Below are 16,396 nucleotides of genomic sequence, written 5' to 3' on the forward strand. Positions count from 1 at the left end.
AAAAGACATGAAATACATGAACACACATTAAACATTACACAAATATTGATTATTAATATTGTCTATGTTTCTAAAAAACACATATTTCGTTTATGATAACATTCTTACAGATAGTTCATACTGAAAAATTTAATTACCATTAAATTACCATTGCAACAGTTATAATATGAATTTCTTTGAATGTCATTTAATTTTAAATGTAAATGTAAATGTAATTTAAATTCAGGAATTAAAAAATAATTTGAAAGATGTTCTCAATTCAATTATGAATTGTTTACAACACTGACGTGAATATGTGCATATGTGTTTGCATGCAGATGTTACAATGCCAACATGCAGTGATTGTGCCAGTGGCAGCTGTCCAAACCCTCTTCTGCCTGCCATTCTGAATGGGAAGTATCTCACTTCAGGATACATGGGCTTGTTCTCCTCTGACAAACCTCAGGGTGAGGAGCCAGTACATAAATGTAGCTTTAGGAACACTTGAGCACACACAACATTCTGCTCTTGAATAATACAAATGTTATATTATCATTACATCTTATTTATCTCTCTGGCAAAGGTAAATGTAGCCATGGTGGGGATACTGATCTCAGCAGTAGCCAGAATCCTCGTGGTGGGATCAGTAAAGATGAGCGCCTTTCCTATAATTCTGAGCTACACAATAGTGCTGTAAATCTGGCATCTGAGGCCACCCTGGACCTGCTAGAAGATATCCGTGGTGCCATTGGCAACAAGGACTACCTTCGGTAAGGGAGTAGATGGAGTAAACCTCTATATTGCAAAAAAAAAAAAAAAAAAAAAAAACAGTATTTTGCCTTGTTTTACAGTAAAAATATCTTATCTTTAAACAAGATACATTTACTTGAGAAGCAAAATCACAAATTCAGTTTTGTTTTTAGAGAAATCTAACAAAAGTTTGTGCGGTTTATTCTTGAAAAAACAAAACATAAAATAAAATAATTATAACTATAATATTAATAATAATTTAAAAATCGCTTTTAATACATTTATTTTTCTTACCCCATTGGATAATAATAATTATTAGTATTATTATTATAAAAAAAAAAAATTTTCTCAGAAAACAAGACAAAGTTTGAAAGTTTGAAAGCTTTTGAAAGTTAGTGAGGACACACAACAGAGCAACTTCCCTTAACAACATGCTCTCTTTGTAGAATTCCTTACTTGTAACTTAAGCCACTAAAAGTGTCTGCTAAATACAGTATAATGTAAATGTCTTAATGTGTTGAAATTGTTGCCTTTAAAATGAACCATCTCTTTCTGCCAGGCTGATGGGTATTGCACGATCTGCAGTGCTGGCCTTTGTCATTGACACCACAGGCAGTATGTCAAATGACATTGCAGAGGCCAAAAGAGTCGCTTACAACATCATCGACAGCAAGAAAGGAACTCAAGATGAACCATCTGAATATATTCTGGTGCCGTTTAATGATCCAGGTGAGTTGCACCTACTGAAACTACTTTTTGTATTATTAGTCTCAATGAAGCAAAAGTAATCAGACAAGGCCCAAATAAATTAAAAATCTCAATTTTAATCTGTATGAATTTGTAGATTTTGGACCACTAATAAGGACCACAGATCCAGATGTGATGAAGTCAGAGATCTCCAAGCTCAATGCTGCAGGGGGTGGGGACATCCCAGAAATGTGTCTGTCAGCTCTTCAGGTACTGTGTTGTGTGGGACTCATGTTGTTCCAAACCCACATAGCATTCTGTCTTATGTGTATTTCAAGTCTTCGGAAGGCATGCGATGTAACAAATGTAAATAGTTTTTCAGTGGAAATCTTTGCGTCTTTTGCACATTCATGAGCGCTATGAGAGAAGTTTGCTTACACTGGCACGATTTCACGTAAGAACTTGTGTTGTTTTTACACGTGAACCACTGCAAACTAACTTCTCTCATAGCGCTTATGAACTTGCAATGGATGTTAAGATTTTCCATGAAAGATTATTTACATTTCGGAAAAATAACAAAAGGTGGTAGACCAAAATAAAATGGAAACTGTTAACTCCATTTATTCACTACAATACAAGGAGCACCTTTTTCCAATGTACTGTATCCAATCTTTTTCTTCCTGTCCTCCTTTCCTGTCTCTCTCGCAGTTGGCTCTTACAGGCGCTCCCTCCTCCTCGCATATATATGTGTTCACAGATGCCACAGCTAAGGATACATTCCTAGAGAAAACCATCACCGCCTTGATCCGCAGCACCAAGTCAACGGTAAAAATATTTGTTTCAGAACAAAAACAGGATTTGTACAACTATCAAAATGTTCAACATAATGAAGTCCATGTAACAGTATGATCTTTACTGAAGTATCCTGCTTATTGATCATACCGTCTTCACCATCAAAATTGTCCCCAGCTGCCCACCTATTTTCCACTTTTCCATCTTACGCCCTTTCTTTTCAGGTGTCTTTCTTCATGACATCAACAAAGAGGACGAGAAGGGCGTTAAATGTACAGCCACGCTCACAGTTTCAGATGTACTATGACATGGCCTTGGCCTCTGGTGGTCAAGCTATTGAAGTCTCAAAGTCCAGCCTCTCTCAAGCCACTGACATAATTGTTGACACCTCTACTTCAGCCCTGGTATGACATATAATACTCACTCTGACATTGTAAACACCATACAAATTATACATGTTTACTGACATATTAAAGGTGCAATCAGTAAATTTTCCACTTGCTGAAATGACAGTTGTATTAGATTTATATTGACACCTAGTGGGGTGGATGCAGCATAATGCAGGAATAGTTTACCGTACCAGTGCCATTGTTTAAATGTGCCATTATCAGTCAGCCATAATTAATTTGAGCAGAAGTGTCCGATAATAGGGGAATTATCAAATAGTGATCTCAACATGGCAGCCCCCATGAGGCTGCCCAGCACCTGTCATGACCTCGATCTGACAGCCTTCTCCTTCTTGTTATCTGTTAATGTGTTGATTTCTGTTTTATGTTTGAACGCATGGCTTTGTTGTGTTTTTTGTATGCCATGCACTCTTCTGACCCAGCCCGCTTGTTTCCTCTTGCCGTGCCTCCTCGTTTAGTCCTTGTCTTGTTGATTGTCTGCACCTTGTCATGTTGATTGTCTGCACATGTCCCTCATGTGTCTTCATCTATATATTGTGCCTTCTTCCTCTTGTGTTTGTCAAATCAATTTGTTTGTCAGTTCCTCTGTTTCAGTCTTGTTCCTGTTCCCGGTCAGTCCTTGTTATTATTTTTATTCAGGTTTATGTTTAGTTTGTTTTCTCTCCCCCGTGTGAGTTTTGTGTTTGCCTGTTTGTTTTTCTTTTGTTTAATAAAATCATTTATTTTACTCATTCCTGCATTTGGGTCCTCCTTCCTTCTTACGTACCGTGATAGAACGATTTGACCACTAATGGACCCAGCAGGTTTTGATGTGAGTTTTTATTTCTTCTGATTCTCCGGTTCGCCAAAGAGCTGCCAAAACTGAAAAGCTCTTTGGTCTCCATTAGGGGAACCAGCCAGTGAGGGAGTATTCGCTGGAATTTCTAGCATTGGCCTCGGGTTTGTGCTTCAACCAGGAATGCCTCATTTATCTCTTTGTGGCAGGCCTGGTTGAGCCCATCAAGTCTTGTATTCCTGTTGGGGGTGAAGAGGGGAGTCTTACCGAGACCATAAAATTGGCTTTAAAGTGGGATTATTTTATCTCAGTAGACTGTGTCTCGGAATGCTCTCTCTCTTCATCCCAACCCGAGGACAGCGATGACCCCTCACCGATGGTGGGTGCTGCAGCCCCTCTTCCCATCACTCAGATGAGGAGGAAGAAACGGAGCTCCACACCTGAGTCCGCCAGGAGGCAGCGGCCGTTCCCACTGCAGTGCTTCTGACCATCCGGAGGAGGAGAAGGAAGCCGAGTAAGGTGCCTGAGCCCCAGTCGCACTAACGGCCACGGAGGTCGTTCCCCTGTCGCTGCCAGCGTTCCCGGCCATGGAGGCCGTTCCCCAGTATCTGCCAGTGCTCATGGCCACAGAGGCCATTCCCCAGTTGCTGTCAGTGCTCCCGGCCACGAAGGCCGTTCGCCAGTTGCTGCCAGCGCTCCCGGCCACAGAGGCTGTTCCCCAGTCGCTGCCAGTGCTCCTGGCCACGGAGGCCATTCCCCAGTCGCTGCCAGCGCTCCCGGCCACGGAGGCAGTTCCCCAGTCACTGCCAGCATTCCCGGCCATGGAGGCCATTTCCCAGTCACTGCCAGCACTCCTGACCATGGTGGTCACCGCACAGCCTGTCCAGTTCCCTGTGGTCATCAAGTCTGTCCAGTTGCCTGAGGCCATTGACGAGCCTGTCCTGTTCCCTGTGGTTGTCGACGAGCCTGTCTAGTTCCCTGAAGTCATTCAGTCTGTCCAGATCCCTGAGGCTGTTGATGAGCCTGTCCTGTTCCCTGTGGCCGTCGACGAATCCGTCCAGTTCCCTAAGGCTGTCGACGATTCTGTCCAGTTCCCTGTGGTCATCGACAAGTCTGTCCTGTTCCCTGAGGCTGTCGACGAGCCTGTCCAGTTCCCCGTGGCTGTCGACGAGCCTGTCCAGTCCCTTGTGACCTTTGACGAGGTTTTGTCACAGCCCTCTCCTTGTTATCTGTTAATGTGTTGATTTCTGTTTTATGTTTGAGTATGGCAGACAAAAAAACACAACAAAGCCATGTGCTCTTCTGACCCAGCCCACTTGTTTCCTCTTGCCACTCCTTCTCGTTATGTCCTTATCATGTTGATTGTCTGCACCTTGTCATGTTGATTGTCTGCACCTGTCCCTCATGTGTCTTCATCTATATATTGTGCCTTCTTCCTTTTGTGTTTGTTGAATTGTTTTGTCTGTCAGTTCCTGTTCTAGTCTTGTTCCTGGTCGGTCCTTGTTATTATTTTTATTCTGGTTTATGTTTAGTTTGCTTTCTCTCCCCTGTGAGAGTTTTGTGTTTGCCTGTTTGTTTTTCTTTTGTTTAATACAATCATTTATTTTACATATTCCTGCGTTTGGGTCCTCCTTCCTGCTTACATACCGTGACAAGCACCGTGCAAAATAAAAAAATTACAAAATTAGGAGACTGACACGACTTTAGTCTTCATCTCATGTGGGTGTACATGATTTTAAACATATTTATTAAAAGTACTATACATTTCTTTTGGTGTAAATCTTCTTTAAAGCTGCACTAGGGATCTTTGTGCTCTCTAGCGACTTCTGTGGTAGAAACGTAAAATTGCACGCAATTTGCGGAAGAACACTTTACTTGAGTTGTGTTTTAGCACTGCTCTTCCGTGCGGATGGATCTCATGATTTGAGCTTACCTGGACATCGCCTGTGTGTGATCATAACTGGGAGATACAGTATATCTATTTTCATGTTGATATTATGATGTTCTATTAAAATTTTAAAACTGAAATATAATTTGCCATGATAAAGATAAAAAAACATTCATATTTAGAATTAATAAATGAAATTGACACTTTTAGCACTTTTCTGATTCTACACTCAAAGCGCTTTTACATTGATAACAAACCCCCACCAGATACCAGCATATTTTAATATGATCATTCAAGTATTTTATCTACTATTAATGTTTGTATTGTATTAAACTTATCAATTTAAGAGGTGAAACTTGTGATATGGTTGATATGAGTTCAATGGAAGACTTTATTATTTTATATTATACGTATTGTACCGTCTCAGAAGTAAAACCGTAATACTACAATAGTAAGTCTGTGCACAGCACACAATAACACTATAAAAAGAAATGAGCAATGTTATAAAATACTCAGAAGTCATGAATATTTGTAAACATGTTACAGTAACTTCACCGACTATGTAGATACATCGCTATCGGTTAACACACAAGTATTGTTCGATTCATACGAGCATGACAAGCATTATAAGCTTCAACAACCCTACCAGACAACATATCCAAGCATTATAGCAAGTAAAGAACTTCACCAAACAGTTACCAGATAAACATCCATGCATACTGCAGTGATGCTGTCTTGAACTGTGTGACAGTGGTGACTGACTGAACTGAACAATGTAGTTTCCCTAGCTGGAACACGCGACAGCCGGTGCTTCTTTTCTGTGTTTACGGACATGACGTAATGAAGTTAAGATGAATGACATAAGCCTGCAATTTCTCGCCAAATCCGACCCGACAGCTCAAAATATATATTTTTTTGTAGGTTTACCATAGTTAGTTAGGGTAAGGCATAGTTTTTTATGTACTCAATCAATAATGCCATTTTGTACATTTTTAACTGAAAAATCTTCCATAGCGCAGCTTTAATGAGGAAAAAATTACTGAATGAACTTTAAGTCAAACTTCAGTTTTTCTGGTTTATGAAATGCACGCAATTTCTTTACTTTACATGAATGTATGCACTCTTTCTTCTTCTGTCAGGTAACAATTCTGCAGCGTTCCAGGAATCCAGGACGTGTAGAGAGTTTTCCCTTCCTGCTGGATGAGTCTGTTTCCAACACTACCATCTACATCACAGGGAGTGACCTCATATTTACCCTACACAGCCCTACAGGTAAAATCAGAGGCCATTTTAGTATGTACAAATGTGAACTGATTGTATTATATTAGTTGTCAGTCGGTTATTATGTGCACAACCTCAGTGCAAAACATCAAAGTAACAGTTTCTCTACTATAATATTGACTAATAGAATGTGCTTGCTTACAGGTGTGTCTCAGGATAACATGGTTGCCAATGGACCTCTGGGAATAATTCAGAAAGTGGGAAACCTGCAACGAATCCAATTGAATGGAACTGACATCGGCCTGTGGCACATTGACATGAAGTCAACACAGTCCTACACCATTAAAGTAATTGGTGAGTCAACATGTACTGATTTAATAAACCAATCCAAAAACAGACTATGGGTGTATTTACACTTGGTCTCTTCATTTTTACTCAGTATGTTTATAAGTGCAGTTATAATCGAGCTACATTGAGTTTTGCATAGTCGAGCTACATTCTTCATTTGGCTTTCCAAGTATGTATGTCACAGTTCGTAATTGAAAGTTTGGAGGAAGGAAGTCAGCCAAGAAGTTGAAACTCTTCTAATTTTCCAAGGTTTAGCACGTGACTGGATTGTTGCTGCTCCTTCCATTCATATTTTTGTCCTGTAATGGTTTGGTTTGAGGTGCTTCCATCGTACACGGATCTGTTCGGGGCTTTATTAAAGCCTGCTTCTGCTAGCTTTTTGGCGACTGCTTAAAAAGTTTGCAGTCCACAGTATTTAAGAATGTTAATGTCACACATCACCCTTGTTCTTTGGAGCATGCGCACAATGCTGAGGCCAATTGGTCCATTAACATGTTTACATGCTGGATGAAGCCGAGCTGCAATTGCATTCTCTCTGTCTGTTAGTCCCCCTTTGCCAAAATCGAACCAGTATGATTTTAATTACACTAAAGAGTTTGCATGACATTTTAAAAAGATGACCCCGCCCAAACGGAACTACATCAGCATACTCAAGTTTGGGAGCCTTGCAATCCACACATAAGTGAGCAGTCATGAATGAATCAACTGTGAATGTTGATGTAGAGTATTAATTAAAACAAAAGCTGTGGCACTCTGAGGTGTCTGTTGCTTGTATTCATACTCTTTTGTGTCTTTCCAATGTAGACAGTTTTATTTCTTCTGTGTTTGATTTACCATGTATTTTTCAGGTCAGAGTGCAATTACATTCATCTATGACTTTGTGGAGGAATTCAAAGGACCACATCCTGGATATGCTGTCATTGATGGACGCCCACAAGCAGGTTTGAACCATTGTCATGTTTAACTATTAAATAATTCTTAAATTAAGCCCGAAACATACTCTATGCAAATACACAAGATGCCTCAAGCTACTGTATGCAATCTTGATTTCATGCATCATTGCATTCTGAAACCTGCCAGACCGCAATTAATGACTCAGTGTAAGTCCACGTTGCATTCTCAACGTTGCACAAGGAGCACTATAGCAGACATTATAGCAGTGTTAACTATTTACTTCTACGGTAAGTTTTCTCTTTCGATTCAATTACTGTCATGGCGGAGCAACAGTTTGAGTTTGAAGTGTTGTCAATATACTGTAGTCAATAGTATATGTATTGCTACTTACGTGACTAATAACAAATCAGTTTTTTTGTTACAAACTTTTGAAGATAACTCTATCTCCCTATTAAGTACTGAGGTTTGTTATCACCACAGTATTGGAAGAAAGCATGTTAATGTTCAGCCATATGTTTTTGGTCTTTCATACCAGAGTTTTGAACAATACTGTATGTATAGATAGAGTTTGTCAATTGATTCTTTGTTCTTTATTCAGGTATACCGGCTAAGCTGTTGCTTACACTGACTGGAGAGAAAGGTCCAGAGGTTCTGGAGGTGCAGGAAGTTGCTTTCGTGGAGGTGTCAGGGCTCAGGGTGTCTAATGGAACCACAGAGAAAATGGGTGATGGAGATTTCCTAGTTACTATGAATGAAGTCCCAGAGGGAGAGTTTGTGGTGTGGCTGAAGGGTAAAGACATGACCTCCTCTAGTCTTTTCCAGAGACAGAGCACCACACAGATGTCTCAGTCCAAAGTCACCATCAAGGTAAAAACTGCACCCTTTGTTGGCACATAAAACTGTCACCTTTTTCAAACTATCTTATTTCTGGGTGAATCTCATGGAACTTGTCAAGTAATGCCCAGGACACATTTCACCCCAAAACCAAAAGAAAAATGAAACAAATCATAAAATGTAGTCTGCTATTAGGACCCTTAGAATGTTTTGCATGTTTTTTTTTTTTTCCCCCCCAAGGTTTTTTTTTCAGGACTGTAATGCATCTGCTATTGTCTTTCTCGTTATTTTTTTAATGATGATTCTCATTGGGGGCCTGGGTAGCTCAGCAAGTAAAGACGCTGACTACCACACCTGGAGTCGCAAGTTCAAATCCAGGGCGTGCTGAGTGACTCCAGTCAGGCTTCCTAAGCAACCAATTGGCCCGGTTGCTAGGGTGGGTAGAGTCACGTTGGGTTAACCTCCTTTTGGTCGCCATAATGTGATTCTTGCCCTCGGTGGGGCACATGGTGAGTTATGCATGGATGCCGCGGAGAATAGTGTGAGCCTCCACACACACTAGGTCTCCGCGGTAACACGCTCAACAAGCCACGTGATAAGATGCGTGAATTGACTGTCTCAGATGTGGAGGCAACTGAGGTTTGTCCTCTGCCACCAGGATTGAGGTGAGTCACTAAGCCACCACAAGGACCTAGTGCGCATTTGTACTTGGGCATTCCAAATTAGGAAAAAAAAAAAGATGATTCTCATTGCTGTAATAGGATTTTTTTTTTATTTATTGTTTTTTTACATTAAGAAATACAGTTTTTCAAATTTTTTTTTTTTTTAAATGAAAAACAATAAAATTTTATTAAAGGCAGTACAACAAATGCTATCATGATATATAATTATATGTATTAAATGTTCTTTTTTTGTGCTACAGTAATGAGAATCATGGGGTAAAATGTGCTTAATTGTCTTGAAAATAATGTCACAATGCAAAAAATCTATATTTTCTTTTTGCAAAATATAATTAATTTTTTGTTCTTTTGAATTTTGGGGTAAAATGTAATCAGGTCATCTCTTTTTCAGCCTTCTATTATGACATTTCTTTCACAGCCAGTAAAGTTATTAAATTAATCTTGTAAAGTAAATAAAAAAAAAAAAAAAAAAAAAAAAAAAAAGGGCCAATTCATAATGCCACTTAATACAATTAAATACCCTGTTGTCTTTTCTCTTATCTCTTATTTTACCACAGGCAATGGCAGACAGCTCCATGCTGCCAGGACAAGAATTTAAACTAAACTTTACTATAACAACCAATGGAACTGGTGGTGTCTACACAATTCGTGCAGGGAATGACAAAAGCATCCCTATGAACTTTCCAGGAATGTAAATGACCTCTTAAACTATCACATCTTTTACACCACTTTTCTTATCGAAAAAAAAAAAAAAATGTGAGTGCCACACTTGTGTTTCTGTATCATTGCAGGCTCACCCTAGGAAGTGGAGGCAGTGCTCAAGGGACAGTATCTCTCACTCCTCCTGCTAACACTGTCTCAGGCACAGACATTACTCTCACTATCGAGGCAGAAGGTCCTGGAGGAAGTGACTCTAATTATGCTGTGCTTCGCCTTTCTGTCCTCTCCAAGGTAACATTAAATTATTTCAAACAGACTGAAGCATTCTGCCGTTGTAAAGTTGAACTTTCTGTGGGACAAAATATGGCCTTAGATAAAGATATAAAAAATGGGGCATATTTCTTTTTGGGATGCTATTTTGCATGCAATTTTTAACATAGAGTGACATCTAAGCCAGTAGTTCAGTGATTGGGCACAGTATGTTAAACTGGAGGAGTGCAATAGTCTGCAATAAACATTTATTTACTGTATTCTTGGTATATGCTAGACTAATAAAGTGTTCACAGAATCCAGTAAAAGACTGATACATTCTTTAGTAAGCTGTTGCTTTACCTCTCCCTTTGCTCTTCAATTTAGGTGACCGACTTAACACCTCCAAAATGCGAAGTGGTCGGTGTTCAGGGCAGTTGCTCCTCCTCCTCTTGCAGTTCGTCAAACTGGGAACTGTCTGTCAACATCACAGATGGTAATGGCACAGGTATCGAGAGCATTACCATCCAGCAAGGCAGTGGAAACCTAACTCAGAAGGAAGTGGTAGACGCCAATGTAACCGTGGTCATGGGTCTATATGAGGCCACATGTTGCTCACCTTCTGTGACTTTGTCTGCTGTTGACAAGGTGGGAAACGTGGGCAGATGCACTTACAGCATGGAGACCAGTGCAGCCTCTCTGCTCATCAGCATGTCCCTCCCTCTGTGGGCATGTCTGCTTGTATCATCCATGAGTTTGCTACGTGATGCCTTCCCTCTGTGATGATACAGAGCACTTCCAACCAAATACACAAGCATCCTATCCATTGCTTAATCTTGTCTTAAACCCTCTACAAGCTGTGAAATAGTGGAAAGTAAAGAACCATGCTGCTTATTCAAACTGAATTATCAAAATACAAATGGATATTATACAAAATGTGTTTGCTAATATATAATTTTACTATTGTCCTGCCCAGATAAAGAAAGAATATTTGAAATAGTTTTTTAATGAATACGTAGACCCATAGAGCATTTTTGTTATACACTATAAATAAACTAGTGTTTTTATTTGCTTTGGATGATGTGGTACATGCTATCAGATGAAATTGCAATCTATAAGACAATCTAAAGCAGCTATTCAAGTGCTAAAATATAAGCTACATTATTAAAATAGTTTTCTCCATTAAAGCTTTGTCACGATTTGTAGAGGCAGGACCCAAATGCAGAGTGAAACAAAGGAATCATTAAAGGAATAGTTCACCCAAAAATAAACATTTGCTGATAATTTTCGCACCCTCAGGCCATCCAAGATGTATATGTCCTTCTTTCTTCATCAGAACAGGATTTAAGATTTTTAGGAAAGTATCCCAGGTTTTTAGCTTCATCCAATGCAAGTGAATGGACACCAATTTTTGATGGTCCAAAAAGCATATTTAGGCAGCATCAAAGTAATCCACATGCCTCCAGTCGATTAAGTAATGTCTTAAGTAAGTAAGTAAAGTTAATTGATATGTTTGTGTGAAAAACAAATAGCTAATTAAAATGTTTTTAACTTTAAATCGGCCTTTTCGCCAGCTCTCTGTAGCTGTTTGAATTGACCAAACTCTCACGTGAAGTAGGTTCATCTGTGGTAAACAGAGCGGAACTTCTGAATTCTCGTGGGAACGCGCCAACGTGATGACGTCACACGACAGCGACGTGAGGCAGTGAGTGTTTACAGGAAGCGATTTTTAATTTTAATTAGGGATTAGGGATTCGTTTTACACACAAATGTATCGATTCACTTCAGAAGACATTACTTGGTCGGTTGGAGTCATATGGATTACTTTGATGCTGACTTAGGGGCCATTTACACGACAACGTTTTCAACTAAAAACGGAAAACTTTTTATGCGTTTTGGCTGTTCGTTTACACGACAACTGCGTTTTTGGGGCCTGAAAACGCAAACTTTTGAATACGGGTTTCAAAGTGCAAGTTTTTGAAAACGATGCCATTATCGTCTCTGTGTAAACATACAAAAACGCGAATTTGTGAAAACGATGACGTCATGCGTATACGTATTACGTGTTATATAAAGAATGATGGATTGATAGGCATCAATTTGAGATGTATAATTATCAATATGAATACTGGTGTCTATGCAAATAACAATAATCAACAATTTATTCATTTGGAGTGTTTTGTATGGAGTGTGAACATTGTACAGTTGGCAGAACCTGCTATTTGAAAATCTTGAAATTAATGTATGGATTCATATGGGAAAAATGTATTTGTATTTTAAATGTTACTTACTTAATTTTATTTGTTGTACCTTTACCCTGCAATTCATTCACCCACCGCTTATGTATATAGTCTATAGACAGAGATGTGATGCCATGTACAGTTTTCAATGATATGCTTAGAATATGAAAACATGAGGCAGTGAAAATGCAGAAGATCTCCGTCAGAAGATATCCATATATATCAGAGTTCTGTCTGATATCCAAAACCAGTCAACATCAACAGCTTGTTATGTTAACTTACTCTCCTACCTGCCCAAGAGTCAGCAGGGGGAATACAGAAGAAGGCAGGAGACGAAGTGATGGTAAAAATGAGCAGAGTTTATTGAATAATCTTGAGAGTTCAGTCTATTACTCATTCAAACATTCAAAACTACAGTGGCGGACTACAGGACTGTGTTTGTGCTGTTCAAGATTTTGAGTTTATTGACACTTCTCCAGCAAAGTAATTGTAGTAACAAAGCAACCTCATCGTCCATCCAGACAAAATTGCTCGATGCTTTCACCATCTTCATTGTTTGTATTCATCGTTCTGTGGAAGAATGCTTATGTGCGCAGGCACGTAGTGTTTCTTTACAAAGTGACGTCGCCAACTACTGGCCTAGCATGCATAATAGTGTTTTTAGTAGTTTTTGCGGATCCGTGTGAACGGGGATCGTTTTAACAATGTTGTCGTCTGTACGCGAAACTTTTCAAAAAAGCGAAGGAAAAACGTTTCCGTTTTTAGTACATCGTTGTTGTGTAAACGTACCCTAAGTGTGCTTTTTAGACCGTCAAAAATTGGTGTCTATTCACTTGCATTGAATCGTGTAGTTTTGAACTATTCCTTTAATACAAAAATAAACAAAACCAACACAAACTACCCCATAGGGGAAAAACACAGTCCAGGATGGCAGGAACACAGACAAGCTGGGTTGGATCAAAAGCAGCTGGACAAAAAAAAATAAATAAAATGACAGGGACCGACAAGACGAGAGAACAACATGAACTGGCACAGGACAGCGCACATGAGGAGACTAAAATAGGGAGAGAAATCAACAGGTTAATAGGCAGGGCAGGTGAGACAATGAACTGATAATGGGTAAACAAGGAGGCGGGGTATGACGCAGGATTGAGAGACACGAGGCAAAACAGAAACAAAACATGCCACATGCTCTCACAAAACACAAACACCCCAATGGCACGAGCGCATATCGCCAAGACAATAAGGCAACATGTGCTCATACCAACCGACAGACAGGAAGAGAGAATGCATGGTAAAGCCATCAAAGCAATGCCATGCACTCTCACACTAGACAAAGCCTAAGCGTACATCGCGAGGTAAACACCACGCGATGCACGCAACAGGCAACAAAACGAGACAAGACACCTGTGCGAGAGTTCGGCCACAAATAAAACTGACATCAAAGACAGAAGTGACCGAACCCCAGCACAACGTGAAGACCGCTCGCTACCTGGACGCGCAGCGCAAAGCGCAACATGAAGTGCGCCCACAGTCGCAAGAGACAGACACAAACAATTGATGTGAGTGCATGCCGCCAAGATGACATAAGAGTAATGCACTCACGCAAATAAAAGACAAGACATTGAGCATGAGTGTCCGGATCCCGACAACAGAACCGAAACCGAACCAGACAGGAGAGTCAGGATCCAGACTCCATGCTCCGAACATGAAACATAAAACCGACTGAAGAGCGCATGGCAGGGAAACCACAACCCGAAGCCGTGTGCTCACACAGAGACAAAAAACAAAACACAACACAGACACAGAACAAGAGTGTCAGGATCCTGTCACCACAAAAACCCAGACTGTCAAAGTGACAGGATCCTGACAAGCTTTGAGTCTTTTTTTTTTTTTTTTTAAATGGTCTTTACTATTCAACAAGCTATATGGTTCCTTCAACTGAAAATTCAGCTGTTCCAGAAAACAATATTCCTACAGAAACATGCAGTGGACAGCATAGTTGAAAGCGCAACTGATCCCCATCTAAATTCAATTTATTAAATTAAATTAAACATTTTTGTTTGTACATTTTGGCTTGTGCTGTATGCACCTCAACTGTAATCCATTTTAGATACTGTAAACTTCAGTTTTGTGACTGTTTTTTTTTTACTGTCTACACTACAGTAACAAACAATGACATTGCACTGCCCCCTAGTGCTTTCCCTATGAAGATGAGCATTACATTATTGAGAAAGTATGTACTTAATTAACTGTCCTAAACAGTAGTCTTGAAAATAATGTCATAATACAAAAGATATTATTGGTATTAAAAACAGGCTACAATAACTTTCTCATGCAAAATGTTTAACATTTAAATGTTTGAAGTATTTTATGAAGTTGGATATAAATTAATTAAACTTTTTAAGAAACAGCCATGTTTTGCTTTATTTTAACAGCTTTGAGTGAAAAGAGGCGAATATTTCACAGTTCTCCCTGCAACAGATGGAACGGCATTGTTTAGAGGAATTCTTTATTGCGTCATAATAAGAGAATGTGAATAACTTGAGCACATCTTCAATCTACTGTCTTTTAGGATCGTGAGTGGTAGAAAGTCGGTTGGTTAGCAAAACTCGTTTTTCCGTGAACAAAAATCGTTCACATTTTCTAGTGGAGTTGTTTTGAATCTGCTTGGGATACCACAGCACCGTATATAAATAGTAGAAATGTGTACGTTATTATTGATGTTCTTGCCCAATGCCCATATCACACCAACGCACATGCAATGCTATTTATTCAAAACTTTTCTGAAAATCTTTACCTTAAGTTTTAGTGTAGCTGGTAGCAGTGGCGTAGCCATGGGTGTGCCAGGGTATGAAAATGACACCCAAAACATCAGCTTGCTCTCCCAAATGTAAGACCTTTTTGATGATTATTAGATATATTTAGGGATGGAATATTTGAAGAATTCACTTGGGTGCAGTAACGTGCCTTTTTTCTTGTGATGTTTCTTCATAACGTGCCATATAGTAGGCTTACTCCATTTTTACGATTTTAAATATGTGACCCTGCTTGATGTAAAAATAATTAAATTTCTATTTCAGTTATTGGTTCAATACAGTTCCTCTGAGATTATATTAGAATATATGACACATATACTGTACAATGGTCTACTTATCGACTGTATCTTAGTTTGCATCATGTCAGACATGATGCTATCCTTTTCATTTTGGCTCAACGATTAACATAAGTATTATCTTTTAGTTATTTACGTTTATAGTCACACATGAACCAAACCTTCCTGTACTCCCTAAATGCAGAGCATGTTCGGGAAAGATTTAGAATTTTCGACTGCTGTGCTTTCTTCTGTGCAACCCAAAGCATTTCACATTTATTTTTTATCCAAAATTAAATTTTTGAGTCAGTGACTGTAAAACCTGGTGTATTTTTGTCAATTTTCTTGTATAGTCCAAATTAACCCTCTATTTACATTTGTGTCGTATTTTGGAAAATATTTCTGAACTTTTCCAAAAATAAGTAAATCAAATTTTATGACTAAATATTAAGCCTAATATTTGGAGAAATGCACAAGCAATTAGGCCACATTCCAAATCACTGAGATCACATTTTTCCCCCATTCTAATGGTTGATGTGAACATTAACTGAAGCTCCTGACCCGTATCCGCAAGATTTTTATGCACTGCACTGCTGCCACACGATTGCTGATTAGATAATCACATGGATGATTGTTGGTGCCAGACGGGCTGGTTTTAGTATTTCTGTAACTGCTGATCTCCTGGGATTTTCACACACAACAGTCTCTGAATTTACTCCGAATGGTGCCCAAAACAAAAAACATCCAGTGAGCGGCAGTTCTGCAGATGGAAACGTTGATGAGAGAGGTCAGCAGAGAATGGCCAGACTGGTTTGAACTGACAAAGTCTACGGTAACTCAGATAACCACTCTGTACAATTGTGGTGAGAAAAATATCATCTCAGAATGCTATTCTGAG

The 16,396-nt window shown here is 39.3% G+C and overlaps 1 protein-coding gene across 4 annotated transcripts in view; it reads left to right on the forward strand.

Annotated features, from left to right (window-relative positions):
* The window catches only part of LOC127444565 (von Willebrand factor A domain-containing protein 7-like), a 53,157-nt gene extending 37,926 nt beyond the window's left edge, over window positions 1-15,231 (forward strand). For all 4 annotated transcript variants that reach the window (XM_051704008.1, XM_051704005.1, XM_051704007.1 and 1 more), the window contains 13 exons: window positions 318-446; window positions 563-749; window positions 1,289-1,458; window positions 1,574-1,686; window positions 2,125-2,241; window positions 2,433-2,612; window positions 6,418-6,550; window positions 6,704-6,853; window positions 7,696-7,788; window positions 8,340-8,608; window positions 9,813-9,946; window positions 10,047-10,206; window positions 10,552-15,231. In XM_051704008.1, coding sequence (XP_051559968.1) covers window positions 318-446; window positions 563-749; window positions 1,289-1,458; window positions 1,574-1,686; window positions 2,125-2,241; window positions 2,433-2,612; window positions 6,418-6,550; window positions 6,704-6,853; window positions 7,696-7,788; window positions 8,340-8,608; window positions 9,813-9,946; window positions 10,047-10,206; window positions 10,552-10,947 — 2,231 coding nt within the window. In that variant the 3' untranslated portion in view covers window positions 10,948-15,231. The remainder of the gene's footprint in view (window positions 1-317; window positions 447-562; window positions 750-1,288; window positions 1,459-1,573; window positions 1,687-2,124; window positions 2,242-2,432; window positions 2,613-6,417; window positions 6,551-6,703; window positions 6,854-7,695; window positions 7,789-8,339; window positions 8,609-9,812; window positions 9,947-10,046; window positions 10,207-10,551) is intronic.
* Window positions 15,232-16,396: the final 1,165 nt, after the last annotated feature.

The sequence above is a fragment of the Myxocyprinus asiaticus genome, chromosome 8 (genome assembly GCF_019703515.2).
Source record: "Myxocyprinus asiaticus isolate MX2 ecotype Aquarium Trade chromosome 8, UBuf_Myxa_2, whole genome shotgun sequence".
NCBI lineage: Eukaryota > Metazoa > Chordata > Actinopteri > Cypriniformes > Catostomidae > Myxocyprinus > Myxocyprinus asiaticus.